At 34.4% G+C, this 17,067-nt stretch overlaps 3 protein-coding genes across 3 annotated transcripts; all 3 read right to left on the bottom strand.

Moving 5' to 3' along the window:
• Positions 1 to 274: 274 nt before the first annotated feature.
• LOC110683699 (sporulation protein RMD1-like) lies at positions 275 to 8,504 on the bottom strand. The gene is made up of 7 exons (XM_021860092.1): positions 7,851 to 8,504; positions 6,509 to 6,620; positions 4,362 to 4,521; positions 3,167 to 3,315; positions 2,930 to 3,081; positions 845 to 959; positions 275 to 720 (listed from the first exon to the last, which is right to left on the bottom strand). The coding sequence occupies exons 1-7, from the start codon at positions 8,237 to 8,239 to the stop codon at positions 592 to 594; spliced, it is 1,206 nt and encodes a 401-aa protein (XP_021715784.1). The 5' UTR covers positions 8,240 to 8,504; the 3' UTR covers positions 275 to 591.
• A 1,447-nt stretch (positions 8,505 to 9,951) lies between these two features.
• LOC110683846 lies at positions 9,952 to 10,584 on the bottom strand. The gene has a single exon (XM_021860256.1). It carries the CDS (start codon positions 10,582 to 10,584, stop codon positions 9,952 to 9,954), a length of 633 nt encoding a protein of 210 aa, XP_021715948.1.
• A 3,549-nt stretch (positions 10,585 to 14,133) lies between these two features.
• LOC110683845 (glutathione S-transferase T2-like) lies at positions 14,134 to 15,157 on the bottom strand. The gene is made up of 2 exons (XM_021860255.1): positions 14,696 to 15,157; positions 14,134 to 14,565 (listed from the first exon to the last, which is right to left on the bottom strand). The coding sequence occupies exons 1-2, from the start codon at positions 15,155 to 15,157 to the stop codon at positions 14,134 to 14,136; spliced, it is 894 nt and encodes a 297-aa protein (XP_021715947.1).
• Positions 15,158 to 17,067: the final 1,910 nt, after the last annotated feature.

The raw sequence follows: 17,067 nt of genomic DNA, 5'->3' as shown, positions 1-17,067 counted from the left end.
TAAACAGTTAACCTCTGTTAAAATACGTAGTAAGGTGAAACCTCTGTTAAAATCCATCAGTTATTCACATGAGAGTTGTCCCACGTTCAAGAAAGAAAGAAGAAAAGACTAGGCTAAACATTAGGGTAATTACTCCAACTATGACCAATTAATTTTACCATAGAACCTTTGAGTTGAACTTGTAAGTGGATCAAACTGTCAAACTAAATAAATGTAAAAACAAATAATTACGGAATACTTCACAGCTATGGAACACACCATGTAGAAATTATACTAGATATAAAGAATATACTGTATTGAATATAACCTCGAAAATCAAATTTCCTTTATGATTATCCCAACCTAGCAGTGGAAGATGGAAAATAAGCCAAAATTTTTATGACCTAGCAGACTATGACAGTGAATTCACTGAATTGTAGGATTTACAGAAGTAAAACATCTCTTATCAATTTACAAACAGCTATAGGAAAATCGTTGTCTGATTAACAACCTAGCAGCAGATGTACAGTTGAGAGCAAAAATTTTATGGCACTAACCGTCTATAAAAGAAAGCCTGTGCCACCACCCTAGTGTATGGATGTCGAGCAAGGGCTAAAGTGACTTATGAGCAATGTCATATACAGATATGAGAATTTCAGCACCAATCAATATGATGATGAGCCATTCAAGGAAATCTGACTTCCTGTTCTGCAAAATTTCTTGTAGGAATCTAATATTATGCTGTTAAAAAAAAAAAACAAATATGACGTAATTAGTAAATAACACGGAGTAGCAACAGTAGTCATAAATTGCCACCAAGACAATCAACATATGGATTTGGAGATACAGAAGGGAAATATCATACCTCCACAAACTTCAATTTGAAGTCAAGACTGGCAAATCTCTGTGTCAACTCGAATTCATCTCGGAGATATTCCCAAATTTGGGCATATTTGGCATCTTTCCAAGCAATATCCGATCTGCAAGGCAAGAAGACAATCTTACTTTAAAACACAGGAACAAAGAAGTAAACAAAAGACAGAAATACAGAGCTGAATATATGAGGAACAAATTCTCTTTCAGCAGGTTGCTATTCAGTCCCAAATTGTATCAATAAACACTACATATAAACAGAGGCTAAAATCTAAAAGTATTTCCATTCATGCAAAAGGCCATCAATTGCTAAACCATTAACAGAAAACCACATTACAAAACTGAACATGTATTGTTTTGAGGAACAGCTTGGATAGCATGTAAGTTTCAAGTGACTTTGAATCTCAATGTTTTGCACAAGACAGCTGTCTCAATAGTTAAAAACATCCCAATAGAGTATTTGGTACTTATAGCAGATACCATGCTTCAAATACACAGAAGGTTGGAGTTTCAGTTCTAAAACCACTTTGTACAGATACATCTACCAACCATTAGGAATGACAATCATGAAGACATGAACAAGCAACCGGGATGGTCAATTGCATCTAAAAAATATTTGTAAGAGCTTAATTTCTCAGAAGACAGAACATATGAACCAGTGAGTGCAAAATCTAGACACTTATAGGTATAAGGGTGAAGGGAGAGACTTGAATAAAAAAAGCAACATCCTGATGAGCTATATGCCTATCATATAATCTGCTCCTCTCTTCTTTTCATCGTTTATATGCAACTCAATTCAGAATAAATCCAGATTCTGTACTGTAATTGTTCGGTGTACAACAGTTTGGCATCAATAATCAAGATGGAAACCCCTGCTATTACCATTTTCATACTCTCTCCAGATCTAAGTCTCTCCTTATGGAGGTTTACTCTCTTCTTATCTACAAATACAATTCTAGGTAGGTAGATGGACGGGAAGAAAGGGGAGTGGGAGAGGGCAGTGCTTCAATAGAGACAAATAGTTTGGAAACATAGTGTTCAGGATTAGATAAAAAAAAACCATTAAAAAAAATTAAAAAAAAGTCAAATAGTTTGAAACCTATTGTTCACAAATAGAACAATAGCCACTTGTGCTCCTTCCTTCCACTGAAGGAGCTTAAACAGTTCTGTTTATTTACTTAATAGAAATTGAAACAATAAAATTCAACAAGGATTTGGCATACACACTTGACTGTCATTTAAGGGAATAGCAGCACAATCAGCCATTCAGATATTATACAAATTCCACAAGTAGAATTCAGAAAAACTAGAAAAATAGAGGTCAAGCTCAAGCTTAAGCGGTGTGCAAGGAATTACTCCCATCAAAGAAGCCTCACTTCAGCCCAGAGCCAATAATAACTGCTATCTGTTTTTAAGTTATCCAAATGCTTTCATCATTTCATTTGCAAATTTATAAACAAAACTAATTTTATAGACATTTTTCAATTAACATCAGAAGTCCCTCTATAACTTCTGGTCCAGACTTATTCTACAACTTCTGTTCCATTTAATATACTTCGTACCACATAATAATTAAATATGACTTTCATCTAACAAAAAATACATTTAAAATGCATCCTAGAAATCAAAACCAAACCAGCAGCCATTGGACCAGCATAAATCACGTTCAATTATGAGTTGAAAAGAGACATGCAATACGCCAATACTATGTAGATTCTCCTACAAACATTCTTGAAGCCCTCTATTACTATATCAAGACCGCGTCCACATACTTACCATTATAATATTCTAATTGCTCTCAACATTATGAAGCTAAAAAATTCAATTCAAAGCATCATCTATATGCATATACAAGTGATCAGAAAATAGTATTGATTTGTTGCACAATTCCAGAGAAATCACACAAGCTACCAGCTACAATTCACCACACTCACAAGTCATAACTACCAAATGTTCCATTTGGCAGCTCATTCTATCAGCATACATTCCATCAAATGAATCAACAGTCAAGTCAGAAAGAAAATAATCACACACGGAATATGAAAACATTGGTTGTGGCTTAACACATGAATATCACCTTTCAAAAAGACCAAGTTTAAGAATCACATCTGCCAGATTAGAATTTGCTTTCCCAACTAACTGAAAGAGCTTCTTTCTTTCCATAGTAAAAGTCCCAGTTTTTTCCATTGCACGGTTTATGTCAGTGAACTCTGCAACCATTCCATCAACCTAGCAGGAGTATAAGGATTTAAGAACAGGCCAGATGAATCAAATACTTTCAGAATTAAATATGATAATCAAGGATGACACAAACCTGACGAACATAGTAATCAAGCGCAATACTTTGACCAAGCACACTACCTATGGTACGAATACCATCAATATTCAAGTACTGCAGCATTATGCGATCAAGACCAGCTTGCATCCATGTACTTAGAGTTGGCTTCTCTCTTACTTCATATTCTAGATAGTAAAAGGAAAAGGAGTCAGCAAGCCAATATTACTCCCCACACCACCGTAACCTAGATAGAGGCTACGATAGGATTTATCTCTCTAATAAAAAAGCTCTAAGGTTTTGTCCCAATTACCACTAAAACAATGATATATGATTAAAGGAGAGAGAGAGAGACTTGCCATAATTTCTCTTATGTTAGGAAATATAAGTTCAAATTAGTCACACAAGCTGTGAGACACACACAAATTGCGTGTGCAATATAAGAAATTAATATACATGGCTTGATTCTTTTTTTTTTTTCCTAAAATATTATCTACCTTATTCTAATAATAAAATATATATATATATATATATATATATATATATATATATATTAGTGGGTTTATAAATTGATAAAATCATAGAGGTTAAAAGATAAGATATGAGTACATTATAATGTTCATGGAAAATATGATTTCCCTCAAAAAAAATAAAAAAAAAATAAAAAATTAAAGGGTGGTAGTTTTTTTGTTTTTTTTTTTTTTTTTTTAAATGGTAGTTATATTTTTTAAATTATGGTAGTTTTCTTTTGAAAATTATAAAAGATGAAAGGGGTATTTTGGGAAAGTGAAATTTATCACCCAAAACCCCCTTTCACTTTATATATTACTATAGATTAATGGCCAATAGGGGCTACCCAAGTCATATAATTTTTAAATAAGTTCAATTAAGGGTCAATGATAAGTTCAGATACATGCTTTAAAAAAATTTAAACCAATATTACTTAGGAGTTGGGATCGTTGATTGTTTAGAGAACAAAATATCCCTCTAAAACAGCCCTATGGTATTTACCTTCAGAAAACTAGAAGGTTTAACTAATCATCAAGAAGTTTAACACACACACACATATACATATTAAAAAATGGAGGTCAAAGTAATGCATCAAAGGGTTCTGAACATATGCATACTAGGGCAAAAACTGTGCTATCAACAGTGGATAAAAATAAAAGTGCAAAACTATAACAAGATACAGGCCAAATACTCAAAAGATCAAAATTAAGTTAGCAATATTAACCATCCTTTCTCATTTCAGGAAGCAAGCCAGAGGCATGTCTTTCCACAATTTTCAAGTAGCCGTCAACTTCGTGATCACGAACATTGAACAAGACAATTGAGCCATACTGGAAAACCACCATGTAGCCACAATCACTTCCACTTAAGGTAGCACCCACACCCTAGAATACAGAGAATATGATTAATTTGTTTTACCTCACAACATCATAACTAGAATATGAAGTATGAACAGTTGGTTAACAAATCAAAATAAAGACATTCATATCACTAGCCACAGGTAATTATTCACCAGTTGAGCACGGATGGCACAGTTACCCGTACAGAAAGAAAAATTAAGAAAATTAATGGCTCCTCTCTGTGAGTGTGTACTTCTAAAAGACCAAGAAAGGTGCTTGTTTATGACATAATTACTTCTACCATTTTACCTGCTTCAAGAGTTTTAATAACAAAAGTAAATAATTCACTGTTTTTGAAATGATGATAATGACTCAATTGAAATAGCTCAATAAATGCCGGCACTTAATTTAATACGAATAGTATTTAATATAGAAAAATCCTAAAGGGGTCTCCAAGGGAAACTTTGCAAAAAAAAAAGAGCTTTATGGCAGGTTATATAAGAAGCACGCATTCAAGACCCACTATGGTCCATCAATTATTTCTTAGGCCCCTTAATCCTATACGAAGAATCAGATCATTATAACAAGGAATTAAGTTCCGTAAAAGTTTACTAGGTTAGGCAAGTAGACATGACATTTCAAATGAATTGAGCTAGAACATTATAACATATCTCTAGAGTGGTAAATAGCTATCACAAATTCCTAAATAGCTCAAGTTGTCATGGCATAGGATGCACAAGACTTTCAAGTACCTTAATTACTTGGATAAATTCCTTAAAGATGCAACAAGTTGATTTCTACACTACTCAAATACTTTGACCATATATATATGGGCGAATATGTTATTGCGAAATTGTTGTTGGATTAGTCTAAAACACCCAGAGACAAGATCTGGGACCGCTTCCATCTGTTAAGCTAGATTATTATCACCCTAAACAAACACTACCTCCATTTTATTTTTTGTTCTACTCACTTTCCATTTATGGTTGTTTTTCTTTTTTTTTTCAACTCACTTTTACTTTATTCCATTTTGGCATATGATCTCTACCATCATACCCCTCTTACACCAAAACAAGTACGAATTTTAACTCTCTCTCCTACTTTATATTACACTCACCCACAAGAAATTAATTTCCATTGCCAAAACAATTTCTTGAGCCAATATATGCTCATCAGAAACATACCTGAGTATAAAGAAGCACAGGGTGTGAATGGGAAAAAAATTACATGTCCAAAAGTTTAGAATGCCCAGAAACAGAAAATACTTCACTGAAATGTTACTCTCAACCCCACTGCAGAAATAAGTTTATAGCATCATATCAACCCAGCAGGTAACATCAGCAATGCAGCATTATAATCTCAAGCAAAGGTGGAACCATGTCATTCACACATACAAATAACATGTGGATAGTGTCGTGTGCTCAAGTCCTTCGGTGTTTAGTTCTCTGATATCTAGCCTGACTGCCTGAGGTATGGGATTTAAGTGGGTAAAACCCATACCATGTGTTTTTATAAAATAGCTTTAAACCAATTCCCCAAACCCATAACATAAGGTCTTTATGGGGTTTAGAAACTATTAGGGGTGGTGGCATTGAACCATTACATACATCTAGGTAATAAATCAAGGGTTTAATGTTTATTCTAGAACAATAACAAACAAATGGTATCATAGATTAAAACCCAACTTCATACCACCAGGCTTCATACTTGACTCCAAACCCAAGCCACTCTACTAACCAAACACACCCTCACTCCTTCCAGTTGATTTTCTAAACATACAAAATATCCCGCAAGATCCATATTCAAGCACAGAATCAAGAATACAAATATAAATCACATACCAAAATGATTGGTGATGAATAATTCCTAAAAACCATAAGCACTATAAAAGAGGAACTCAATTCACTAGAGGGGCCCAAACTTCTGCCATTTTAAATATGCAAGCAGAAATTGAGTGTAGGAACCCAAACAGACATTAGTCTCACTGAAACAATGAAACAAACAAAATGCACTTGAACAAAATTAAACTCACATTTGGTTCAGGCTTAAGGTTTCCAAACTTCAAAACAACATAGTTAGTCATCCTCGACGAAGGCGGGATGAAATTATGCTTGTTCAGTTCCACCAAGCTCTTCAAGTCCACACTGCAAGGAATAAAAAAAGCACCAAATTTCAACTAAAGATCAAGCAACTAGCATTATTTTAAAAACTCCAATAAACAATGAGGCAGTAAGATAAAAGAATGAACGAAATAAATTATATATGAGCCCAAACAGTTGTAAACAAGTTTAAATTGATATCAGATTATATCAAACCTCAACAAATTCCAAGAAAATACCAAATATAGCAATATTAATAACAGCAGTATGCCAATATCCAGTGCCAATTTAGACACATTGTGAGGATCAAAAAGAAAAACTTAGACCAACAACTCCCTAACCTTTTTTTGTTGCACTTTCTGTTTATATCCATTTCTTTTTTCAGGTTAACACTTCTACTTTTTTTTCTAATCTAAACACTCTCTTACTTATATTTCACTAACCTTCTTTGCTTTTGTTGCTACAATAACAGAAAAATTAAAAATAAAATAAAACAGAAAGACTTTGTCCCTAGCTAATAAACCACATTTGATTGGAAGTCGTTTTTTAAAGATAATTCTCATGTAATTTCCACAGCTACTCAATAGACTGTATCATTTACAATGTGAAATTTATACCTCCACTATGCCAATATATTATTCTTTTGAACATTAATCTTGGGACACCATAGCCATCCTAAATAAGAATCTCAAACTCAAATTAGTCTTTTATTAAGATGGTCCCAAATAGAATATCATCTATCATTTGGTTATAGAGGAGGTAAAAATTCCAGGAAATAAATAATCGCCCCTACTCTACTCATACTGGCAACAATTCTTACAACCAATTTCCTCGCCTTGTCCACATTACCAATTGAATCATCAATAACGTAAGGAAATGCACTTAACAATCATGTAACACTGTACGAGTTTCAGAGTCAAAGAATTACAAAGATTCGAATGATCAGTCTAAGAAAGAACAATCTAAACCACTCTACTCATACTGGCAACAACTCTTACAACCAATTTCCTCGCCATGTCCACATTTCCAATTGAATTATCAAATATTAAGTTTCATATTCAGAGAATTACAATTAATCAAAAGAATAATCAAAGAAAGAACAATCTACAAACCACTCTACTCATTCTGGCAGCAATTCTAACAACTGATATCACCAATTTACAAAATCAAAAGCAAATTGAAATATATCAATATACCCCGAACAATTGACATTGAAACGAAATCAAATTATACAAGATAAGAAGAAATCCAACATTGAATTAGAGGAAAAATAACCTGGTAGAGAAGAAAAAGGCGCGAACAGGAATAGCAGGGCGAGTATCAACATCACCATTTTCATCAGTATCATCAAAAGAAACAGCATCAACAACCTCAGAACACGAAATTGGGCCATTCCACTCAAACTTATTCGTATCTAAAGGTGAAACAGAGGAAAAACAGCGAAAATCCCACGAAAATAGGAGCAAAGAGGAAGAGGGTTTTGAGGGAATTAGGGTTTTGGAGGGTGAGAAATTCGAAGCAGGAGAGAGAAAGAGGGACAATGAAGAGAGGGTGGTGAGAGTGCGACGAGAGGAGGAGGAGAAGGTGGTGATGATGGTGGAAGGAGAGGGTTTAGGAGGAGAGAGAAAGATGGATTTGAGGGCAGGTCGCCATACTTTATCCATCGTTGAGGAAGAAGAAGAAGGAATGGAGGAGAGAGAAAGAGAAAGAGAGAGAATATTATGGTGGTGATGATGGTTGAGAGATGGTGGCGCTAAGTGTAGAACTGTAGATAGTATCTGATACTCCGTTGATGACTTGATGGTGACTTGGTAAAGCAAGAGTGCGACTAGGCATGCGGTACACGGTAGGGGTGTTCACGGGCCGATTTGGCATCTAAACCAAAACGCATCACATGAAACCTAAACCGCGCAGCCAAATACAATTTGGTGCCATGTGGTGCGGTTAGAGCAAGGCCATTGGATGACCCAAAAAATTTGGTCATAAAATTGTTTATTAGTATTTTCTATTCCACTTCATCAATGACCAAATTTTATGAGCATTCACAATTTTATACCCCAATGGTTGCCCAAGAAAGTTTGGTCATGAACTTTCTCTCTCCTACTTTTACCATACCCCACCATACATTCTCTCTCTTCAATCTCACTATGATGAAAATTATTATTAATATAAATAGTATAAGGGCCTATTCTCATTGACTGAACTGAACTGAACTGAATTGAACTGGACTGAACTGAACCGAGCTGAACTGAACTGAACTGAACTGAATTTCAACGTAAGAGAACAGGCCCTAAGTACCTTAATTTGTACTCTTAATTTAAAAAGAATTATACTTTGTGATATAATTATTAATAAGCAATTAAGAAAAACTTAAATTAGAACCTTAATACATAATAATTATAATACGTAATTGTAATAATACAAGAACACATTTTCTAAGCATGAAAATTAAAAAAATATACATACATATAAAAGACAACAAAATACATTATTATATTAAAAAAATATACGATAATACATTGTCTAACCAAAATATTATTTATAATAAAAACTAAGAATACTTAATCAAAGAAAAAAATCTTAAACTAACGATAATACATCCATTACTGCCTATAACCCCCATACTTACTCATAAATGCTCTACTAAATCTGACTTGAGGGCCGTATGCATAAGTTCATCACGAACACGAGCTCTATTAGACAGTAAGTCCTTAAACTTGCTGGTCGGTCGCGACTGTTGCTGAATTGAAAAGGTTCCTCCATGTTTCTCCTACGTGAGGACGAAGGAGCAGCTTGATCATATTCATTTGGATCATAATATGTTGAATACGTATCTCGCTCATCTTCAACGATCATGTTATGCATGATATGCAAGCTATCATAATTTTTCCCAACATACTAACATCCCGAGCTAGAGCAGGATAACGAACTATTGCAAAACGAGCTTGTAGTACTCCAAAATCAGGTTCCACGTCCTTTCGCCTACTCTCTTGCTTTTTGGCAAAAAGACCCTCTTTTTCATTTTGGGGGAGAGATATTATATTGTGGGAATGAATGTTGCCCACAAAGGGTAAATACCATCGGTGAGATGATACCCCATATTGTATTGGTGGCCATTAACAACATACTGAACAGGAGGTGCTCGACCTTCAAAAACATCATTAAATAATGGAGATCTGTCTAGAACATTTATATCATTACACCTTCCTGGGGTCCCGAAGAAAGCATGTCAAATCCAAAGGTCTTGTGAGGCCACTACTTCCAAAATCAAAGTGGGCTTATTATCTCTTCCAGAAAACATGCCCTTCAATCTAAGAGGATAATTCTTCCATCGCCAGTGCATGCAATCAATGGATCCCATCATCCCTGGAAAACCTCAGCGCTCCCCATCTCGTAGCAATCTGACCAAATCCTCTTCGTTGGGTCTTCTTAAGTATTCATCGTTAAAGTAAGAGACAACTCCTTCAACAAAATGTTGTAAACAGTCTCTCGCCAAAGAAGCACTAATACGTAGGTAGTCATCAACAGAATCATCTGCACCACAGTATGCTAGCAATCTAATAGCGGCAGTACATTTCTGCAAAGTTGTTGCACCTAATCTACCAGTAGCATCTGGTCTTTGTTGAAAGAACTGATGGCGTTCTTCTAAAGTTTGCATTATACGAAGAAAGACATGATTTCTCATGCGAAATATGTGACGGAACAAATTTGGAGGGTAGACCGGTTGGTCAGAAAAGTAGTCATTCCATAAACGGTTATGTCCATCTTCACGATCCCTTTCGACCAAGGTCCTTGGCGCCCTCGGAACTTGATGAATCATTTGGAAGAATTCAATTGGGTTGGACATTATGAATTCATCCATCATTCTATCAACCAAACGATTCACTTGTCTACGTCTCTCATAACGATGGTCAGATTCATCATCCGAAGAATTTTGGAGGTTGTGATTGGTAGATGAATTGGAAGAATTAGAAGATGAGTTAGAAGAGTTAGTACTTTCATTGGACATGTTTAAAGAGAAAAATTATTTGCTGTAAGAGGTAAGAAATGGCTTGTAGGCTTTGGTGTAGTGAAGTTGATATGTACACCAATATATAGAATAATAATTGATCAGCAATTAATTGAACAATAATGGTTGACACTTTTTCTGAGAAAATGCATACACACTTCATCAGGGTTACATCTCATCACTCTGAAAAATTGCAATTGGCTTATGTGATCAGTGTTATATATCATCAGTGTCATTACTATATTGCTTTTATTGAAGAGTCGATTCATTTATGACAGTGAGAAATCACATCATATGACAGTGAGAAATCACATCATATGACAGTGAGAAATAACCAATCACTCACGTCATCAATTCATTAAGTTAAGGAAACACTCTTCACACATTGCATAGAGAAACCAAATCAAGACAAATAAATAATAGTCTTTAGCATAACTAGTCACTTTCATGCTTTGCATCAAATAAATAATGATGTCTCTTATTCCTCTTATAGTTAACTTGTTTACTCAATAAACAAAATAAATGCATATATGGGAATATAGCAATCAAGAGACATGAGAATTTCATATCCATAGCCAATCACTCAAACATGACATAATGCATAGAATTGCTAAAAACAAATTATTAAAGTAAAGGAGATAATTTAATTGTGATGAATGGAGATTGCCAAATATTATAGTACATGGAGATAATCCAACATTGTGGTGTATGGAGACAATCCAACATTCACAAACAAAGTCATGGAGCATAGTATCATTTGCTTAAAAAGCAAATCCAAAATATCAAATAAACCAAGACTTTGAGACCAACATTTATTCTCATATATTTTTCCCCCACATTGGACGATATAAGTCTTCAACTTAAGTATTGAAATTAGAAATGGTAAACTCTATTCCTTTCATATGGGGTATATAAGGACTAAATTCCTACTACAAAATTCTACACTCATAGAATCATAACCCCCACACGCCAAAGTTAAGTCTAAAATCAAAACATAGTTGATAATGGAGAAAAGGAATATGTTAACATACCTCCATAGTGCCTCTAATAATTTACCTTAGCGATCAATGACGAACAACCCAATGACCACCACTTGTAATGATTTTGCATCCACTAAGTGATTTGAGCTATTTAAGACACATTTGGGTCCATGTTCTTTACTTGAATCATATTGACATCATGTGGAGATTTACTAGACATAGCATCAAAAGAAATAAAATTCTTAAGAATCACTTCCCACACACAAAGAAATCGATAAATATTCCTTAAAGAAATGTCAATACCCAACCAAATTGAACCAAGTAAGAACAAATATGAACAAAACACGTAATAAGTATTAATCACTCTTAAAAACTCTCTCTTAAGGTGGATAAACAAAGAAGTAAAATAACCTAACCATTGAATTAAATAATAATTCAAACATTATCATACTTCCAAAAATTCATCATAAGGTTGACACACTACATATCAAAAATAGTCACCAAAAGTATTTCAAGAGTATTAAAAATTAATTAAAGTAGTCATCCATTCTCAACAAGAACTATGACACCACTAAGAGTCACAAATACAACAACCACTAAGCATGTTCTCCATGAAAATGATACACATATGGCTCTTAACTTCACAAAATAATTACATAATTCTCATTCAAAAACTTCTCATACTTAATAAATTGAAAGAATTAATACAAGTTTTTGAGAAGAAGTATGCAAAAAGAGCGTTATCATGAGCATGAACAAACCACAAGAAACATGAATATATATATGTATATCAACACATATGTACCAAAAGTAATAGACTTTGACATTGCATCACACTCCGCATAATCACAAAATTTATGGTAAAACTTACAATTTAACAAGTCTTAAACAACCATGAACTATTTATTAAAATAGGCATGTAAATATTAGGAACACAACATTTTGCTAAAAGAAAATTAATCTACAGAAATAACCTAATATTTACTTTCTCAATGAACAAAACAACACATATGTTCAAAAATCAACAAATTGGTAAATAAAACCAACTAACGTATATCTAAGTGCTAAGTTCAAACCATAAGCATAGAACAAAGACATAGAAATAATCATGCCATGTAACATCAAACATATATAACATGGATTATACTTTAGCCTATAAACTAATAATCATGTAACAAATACTACATTATGGACAAAATAATCATCTAATATTATAATGCCAAAAATCACAACTCATATATTTTCCAAGAAGATTATTAGAATTAAAATCACGTGCTTAGAATAATCAAAATAAAATTAGTTTAGAGATGACCTCCCTTGAATTAATTCAATTAACAAAGATGAGCATTCTCCGTAGTACGCCCAAATTTCCTCTCCAAGAATGCAGCTTAACATTGAAGCCACAACTCCCAAACGTGAGCAGCTATCAACGATCCAACCGTTAAAAATGAAGCTTCATATGTCCCAAACAAGCTCCCAAAATTTCAGCTCAAACCGATAACGATTGACCTTCGATCGGGGTCCATTTCCGGGACTGCTCCCAGAAAAACGTGAACAGCATTTCCCAAAAAATTGTTTTTTCCTTGACATCATCCAATCTTTCAACCAATACCAATTAGTAGCCAATGAAAATATGTAATTTCGTTTTCAAATTTTTGTAATATAAGAAGTATTTTCAAGGCTATATTTCTAAAATAAGAAGATCGAAAAGATGATCTTGAGATAATGAAAGAGTACGGTGTGTCGTGATGCAAATCACTGACTTGAAAACAAAATTCCGACGCAACCGGGGTGCACTATTGTATTCGCCGGCACGTTCCAAAAGGTTAACACACCACTTCCACACAAAGGCACTTTTGGGTGGAAGGTTGGAGCCAAGTAACTTATGCCCAATATAGAGTATGTGTTTAAGCAAGCTTGTGTTTGATATGTATTTCTTGTGTATGTAAAAATCAGAAAAACATCCTCCAATTTATAGAGATGAATGATAGAAGAAGATGAAAGATCATGGAGGAATCTTCTGTGAACAAAGAAAAGAAATCAAAAATATTATGGTGATTAAAACACCATAATCAACCTCTTAAATGGGGGGTTACAAGAAATCAAACAAGAAAAGGAATCCAAGGGAACCGTTGGAGTCCAACAGACAAACACGCGCCCGATCGGGCGGAGCTCGCCCGATCGGGCGGACACTCCGATCCCTTTTTCCAGACGTCTTCTCGCGCCTGGTCGGTCGGGGCTCGCCCGATCAGGCGCCCGATCGGGCGGGTCTCGCTCGTTCGGGCTCCCGGTCGGGAGCCCGATCGAGCGCCTAATCGGGCGCCCATATCTGACCCTTTGAATTTCCTTTCTTTATTTCCAACACATTTGTCACAAGTGTATAGTGTCCATAGATTTTTGCCATCTAGTACTTTCAAACGTAGTTATTCATGAATGATAAAATGACAACACATTAATTAATAATGAAAAGATCATACATTACAATAACCATTCATTAAAAAGTTAAAACTACAGCTTAAACACTCATTAACTAACCCTACGACATTAAGTGAAAACTAAATTATTAACTTCAAGGAAATAATACTTTCACTAAATTGTTCCTTCTTTCTTGATCTTCCTCTGATAAGTATGGTTTTTCTTCAAGTATCTTGAACAATTCGAGATTGATTTTTCGCTGCTTTCGTGCTTCCCTATCCTTTTCTAGTTGAGCTAGTCCAGCTTCTTTTTCTCTACGGTACTTAATCTTTTCCATTTCAACCTCATTTTCAGTTTGTCTAGCTAGATTCATGTGTTGAAGAGTATCCAACCATTGTTGAAATGACTCAGAAGGAGCATTCATCACTTTGCTCTTACCTTTACTTTTGTTGGAGTCAGCACTATAGGGGAAGCCGGAACAATCCATGTCACCGCTGGTTGGTGTTTCTAGGTTTGTTGAAGATGAATAGTTACCAGCTTCATTGATCCGTGATCTCTTAGAGACATTTGATTGGGTTGAAGTCTTCTGCTTACACGTCTCAACAAAATTTTCATTTTTGGCCCATGCTTCTTCGTTTTTTAAAATATCCAAAGCATGCTTGTACTGTACTGGTATTCTTTTTTGATTTGTCGTCTCTGTAAATTTTACGGGCTACCTTAATAACATCATCGTCTGATTGCCCACTCCCTCTTTTTTCCTCAGCGTGTGCGTAAGCACCAGCAAATTTTGAGCAATTGACATTCAACCTTCTCCAACGACATCTAAGCTGCTCCAAACCCCTCACTCTTAATAAATCACCCTTCGTAATGCCATCAGTACCTTGTTCAAAACACCTCTCTCTATATAGTCTAACATTATTAAATATTTGCTCAATTTTTCCCCAAAATTCAGCCCCTTTTTGGTTAGTGTTAGTTTTTTTGTTTTTACTAACCTCAAGCCAAGATCTTACAAGAACCTCATCTTCGGGGTGTGACCAAAAATTTCTTCCACCTCCTGTATCGTCACCTTCATTATTTTCCTCAATTTCTTCAACCTCGTCGTCATTTTCATCATCTGAAGTAGCGGTAAATCTATAAGCCCAATTAAAATTTGAAAATGCACCTTCGCCTTCACCCATTGAAAAGTGTTGTGACATAGGAAATGTTGTTTCATGTATACATTTCCTTCAGATGAATAAAGCATTATGAGAATGAGAGGTATATGGATTTTGTGGTGGTCGTAAAGGGGCTTCTGTGTTGGACACTGAACGTGCAAAATTCATATTATACATTCCATAATTTGGAAATTGTGGGAAAAATTGAGAGCTTGGTTGTAGTTGAGCATTGAGATCAATTTGACTATTAGAAAATGAAGGTTGATTATTCGGATTATTTAGTTGTTGAGAAGGATTTTTTTTTTATTTGGAGGGATTTTTTTTTTCTATTGGATTTATCCATATCCAATATCGTATTTTTGAGTTTAGTAGATAAGAAGATGTTTCTATTTGAAAGTGTGTAATTTAGGGAGATGAATAATTGTATGAAAATACTTCAATATTAGACTTATTTTATAGGGAAAAAAATATAGTCGCTGGAACAATTTTTTTTTATTATTAAACTTCATATTTTAAAAATTATTACCGTTATAAGAATTATAACGTTATTAATAACAATGATTTTGGACCGTTAGATGTATCTACAATTGATGCATGCTAACCATTGGATTAAATGAGTAAAAAAAGATGCAGTGACTTTTCTTCATGGAAGTTACCGTTTTTTTGTCTTTTGCAAAGTAATTTGGGACATGCAATTCCACGTGGCCTTCTCCCATGCTTTGCCCAAAAATCATGTTTTGGTCATGGGGAAGCCTGGGTCATCAGTCAAATACCCCATTTTTTATTTATTTCTATTATTTTAATACTATTTTATGATTCTCTCTCTTCATGACCAAAGTATGACCAAAGTTTTGGTCATCCAATGGACATACTCTTAGTAGTTCAATTGCAAACTTAATCATTCAAGGCCTCAAGGGTCATCTTTTGAACACATCTAGTATATGTGTACCTACGGCCTATATCTATATATATGAACTAATGGCTATATTAGGAGCCGGTCAGTGGATGTATTGGATGGCCTATTGACAATTGTTGATTAGGTCGTATCCATATTCTAAAGCTTTTGGCAAGCTATTTACCCTAGATGTAATCCCACAATTTTATTAAGAAACCGCACAAAACACAATTAGAGCGTCGGTTGGTGAGCTTTTATTAGGGTAAAAATGTTTGATTTGATAATTTTCTGCAGATTAACTAATATAAATATAATTTAAGGTGAAATGATAATATGTCCTATCGGTCATTTTGCATACTCAAACATCTTTAAACAACTATTTGTTTACCAAATTTGTTAGTCGAATAAGTTAATATAATCAACTAGTCCAAATCTATTTACACGATCAACTATAGTTTTTAACTTTAAACTATTCACCAAACATGACCAACAGTTTTATGATAGTTATGAATTTATAACATAATAAATAATTTTATAATTACGAAGCATAAAACATTTGTACTCCGTATAATGATATAGTAATGCTAGGTTAGTTTTAAACCTTTATATGTTTTTTAATTTAATACAACTAAATTATAAAAGTGGTTTATAGTCGTGATGAGGTTTGGTTAAAATTATTTTGAAACCGTACCTAAACCGCAAATAGCAATTTGGTCAAAGTTCTAACTACACTACAATTTAAAACTACAAATCACGAAAAAAAAACAGTTTGATGTTTGACTTAGATCACGCTCTGAACAACCTAGTCATGCAATATCAAACCATCATCTCGATAAACAAAATGGACGCACCTCCCTCTTCTTACACAAGCCTACAAAAATCAAATGGAGTAATACATGACTAGAGGTGATCAACATTGGCCCAGCCCCCTAGCCCGAAAATAGGGCGGGTTTGGACTACAAAAATTTCCCAACACTCTAGGCTAAGCAGCTTCCCCTACACCCCCCAACTAATTACATCGTTTTATCCCCCTTCCCCC

This window comes from Chenopodium quinoa, unplaced genomic scaffold (genome assembly GCF_001683475.1).
Source record: "Chenopodium quinoa cultivar QQ74 unplaced genomic scaffold, ASM168347v1, whole genome shotgun sequence".
NCBI classification, from domain to species: domain Eukaryota; kingdom Viridiplantae; phylum Streptophyta; class Magnoliopsida; order Caryophyllales; family Amaranthaceae; genus Chenopodium; species Chenopodium quinoa.
Note: the sequence above shows the minus strand (reverse complement) of the source record. Positions and strands in the feature narration are given on the sequence as shown.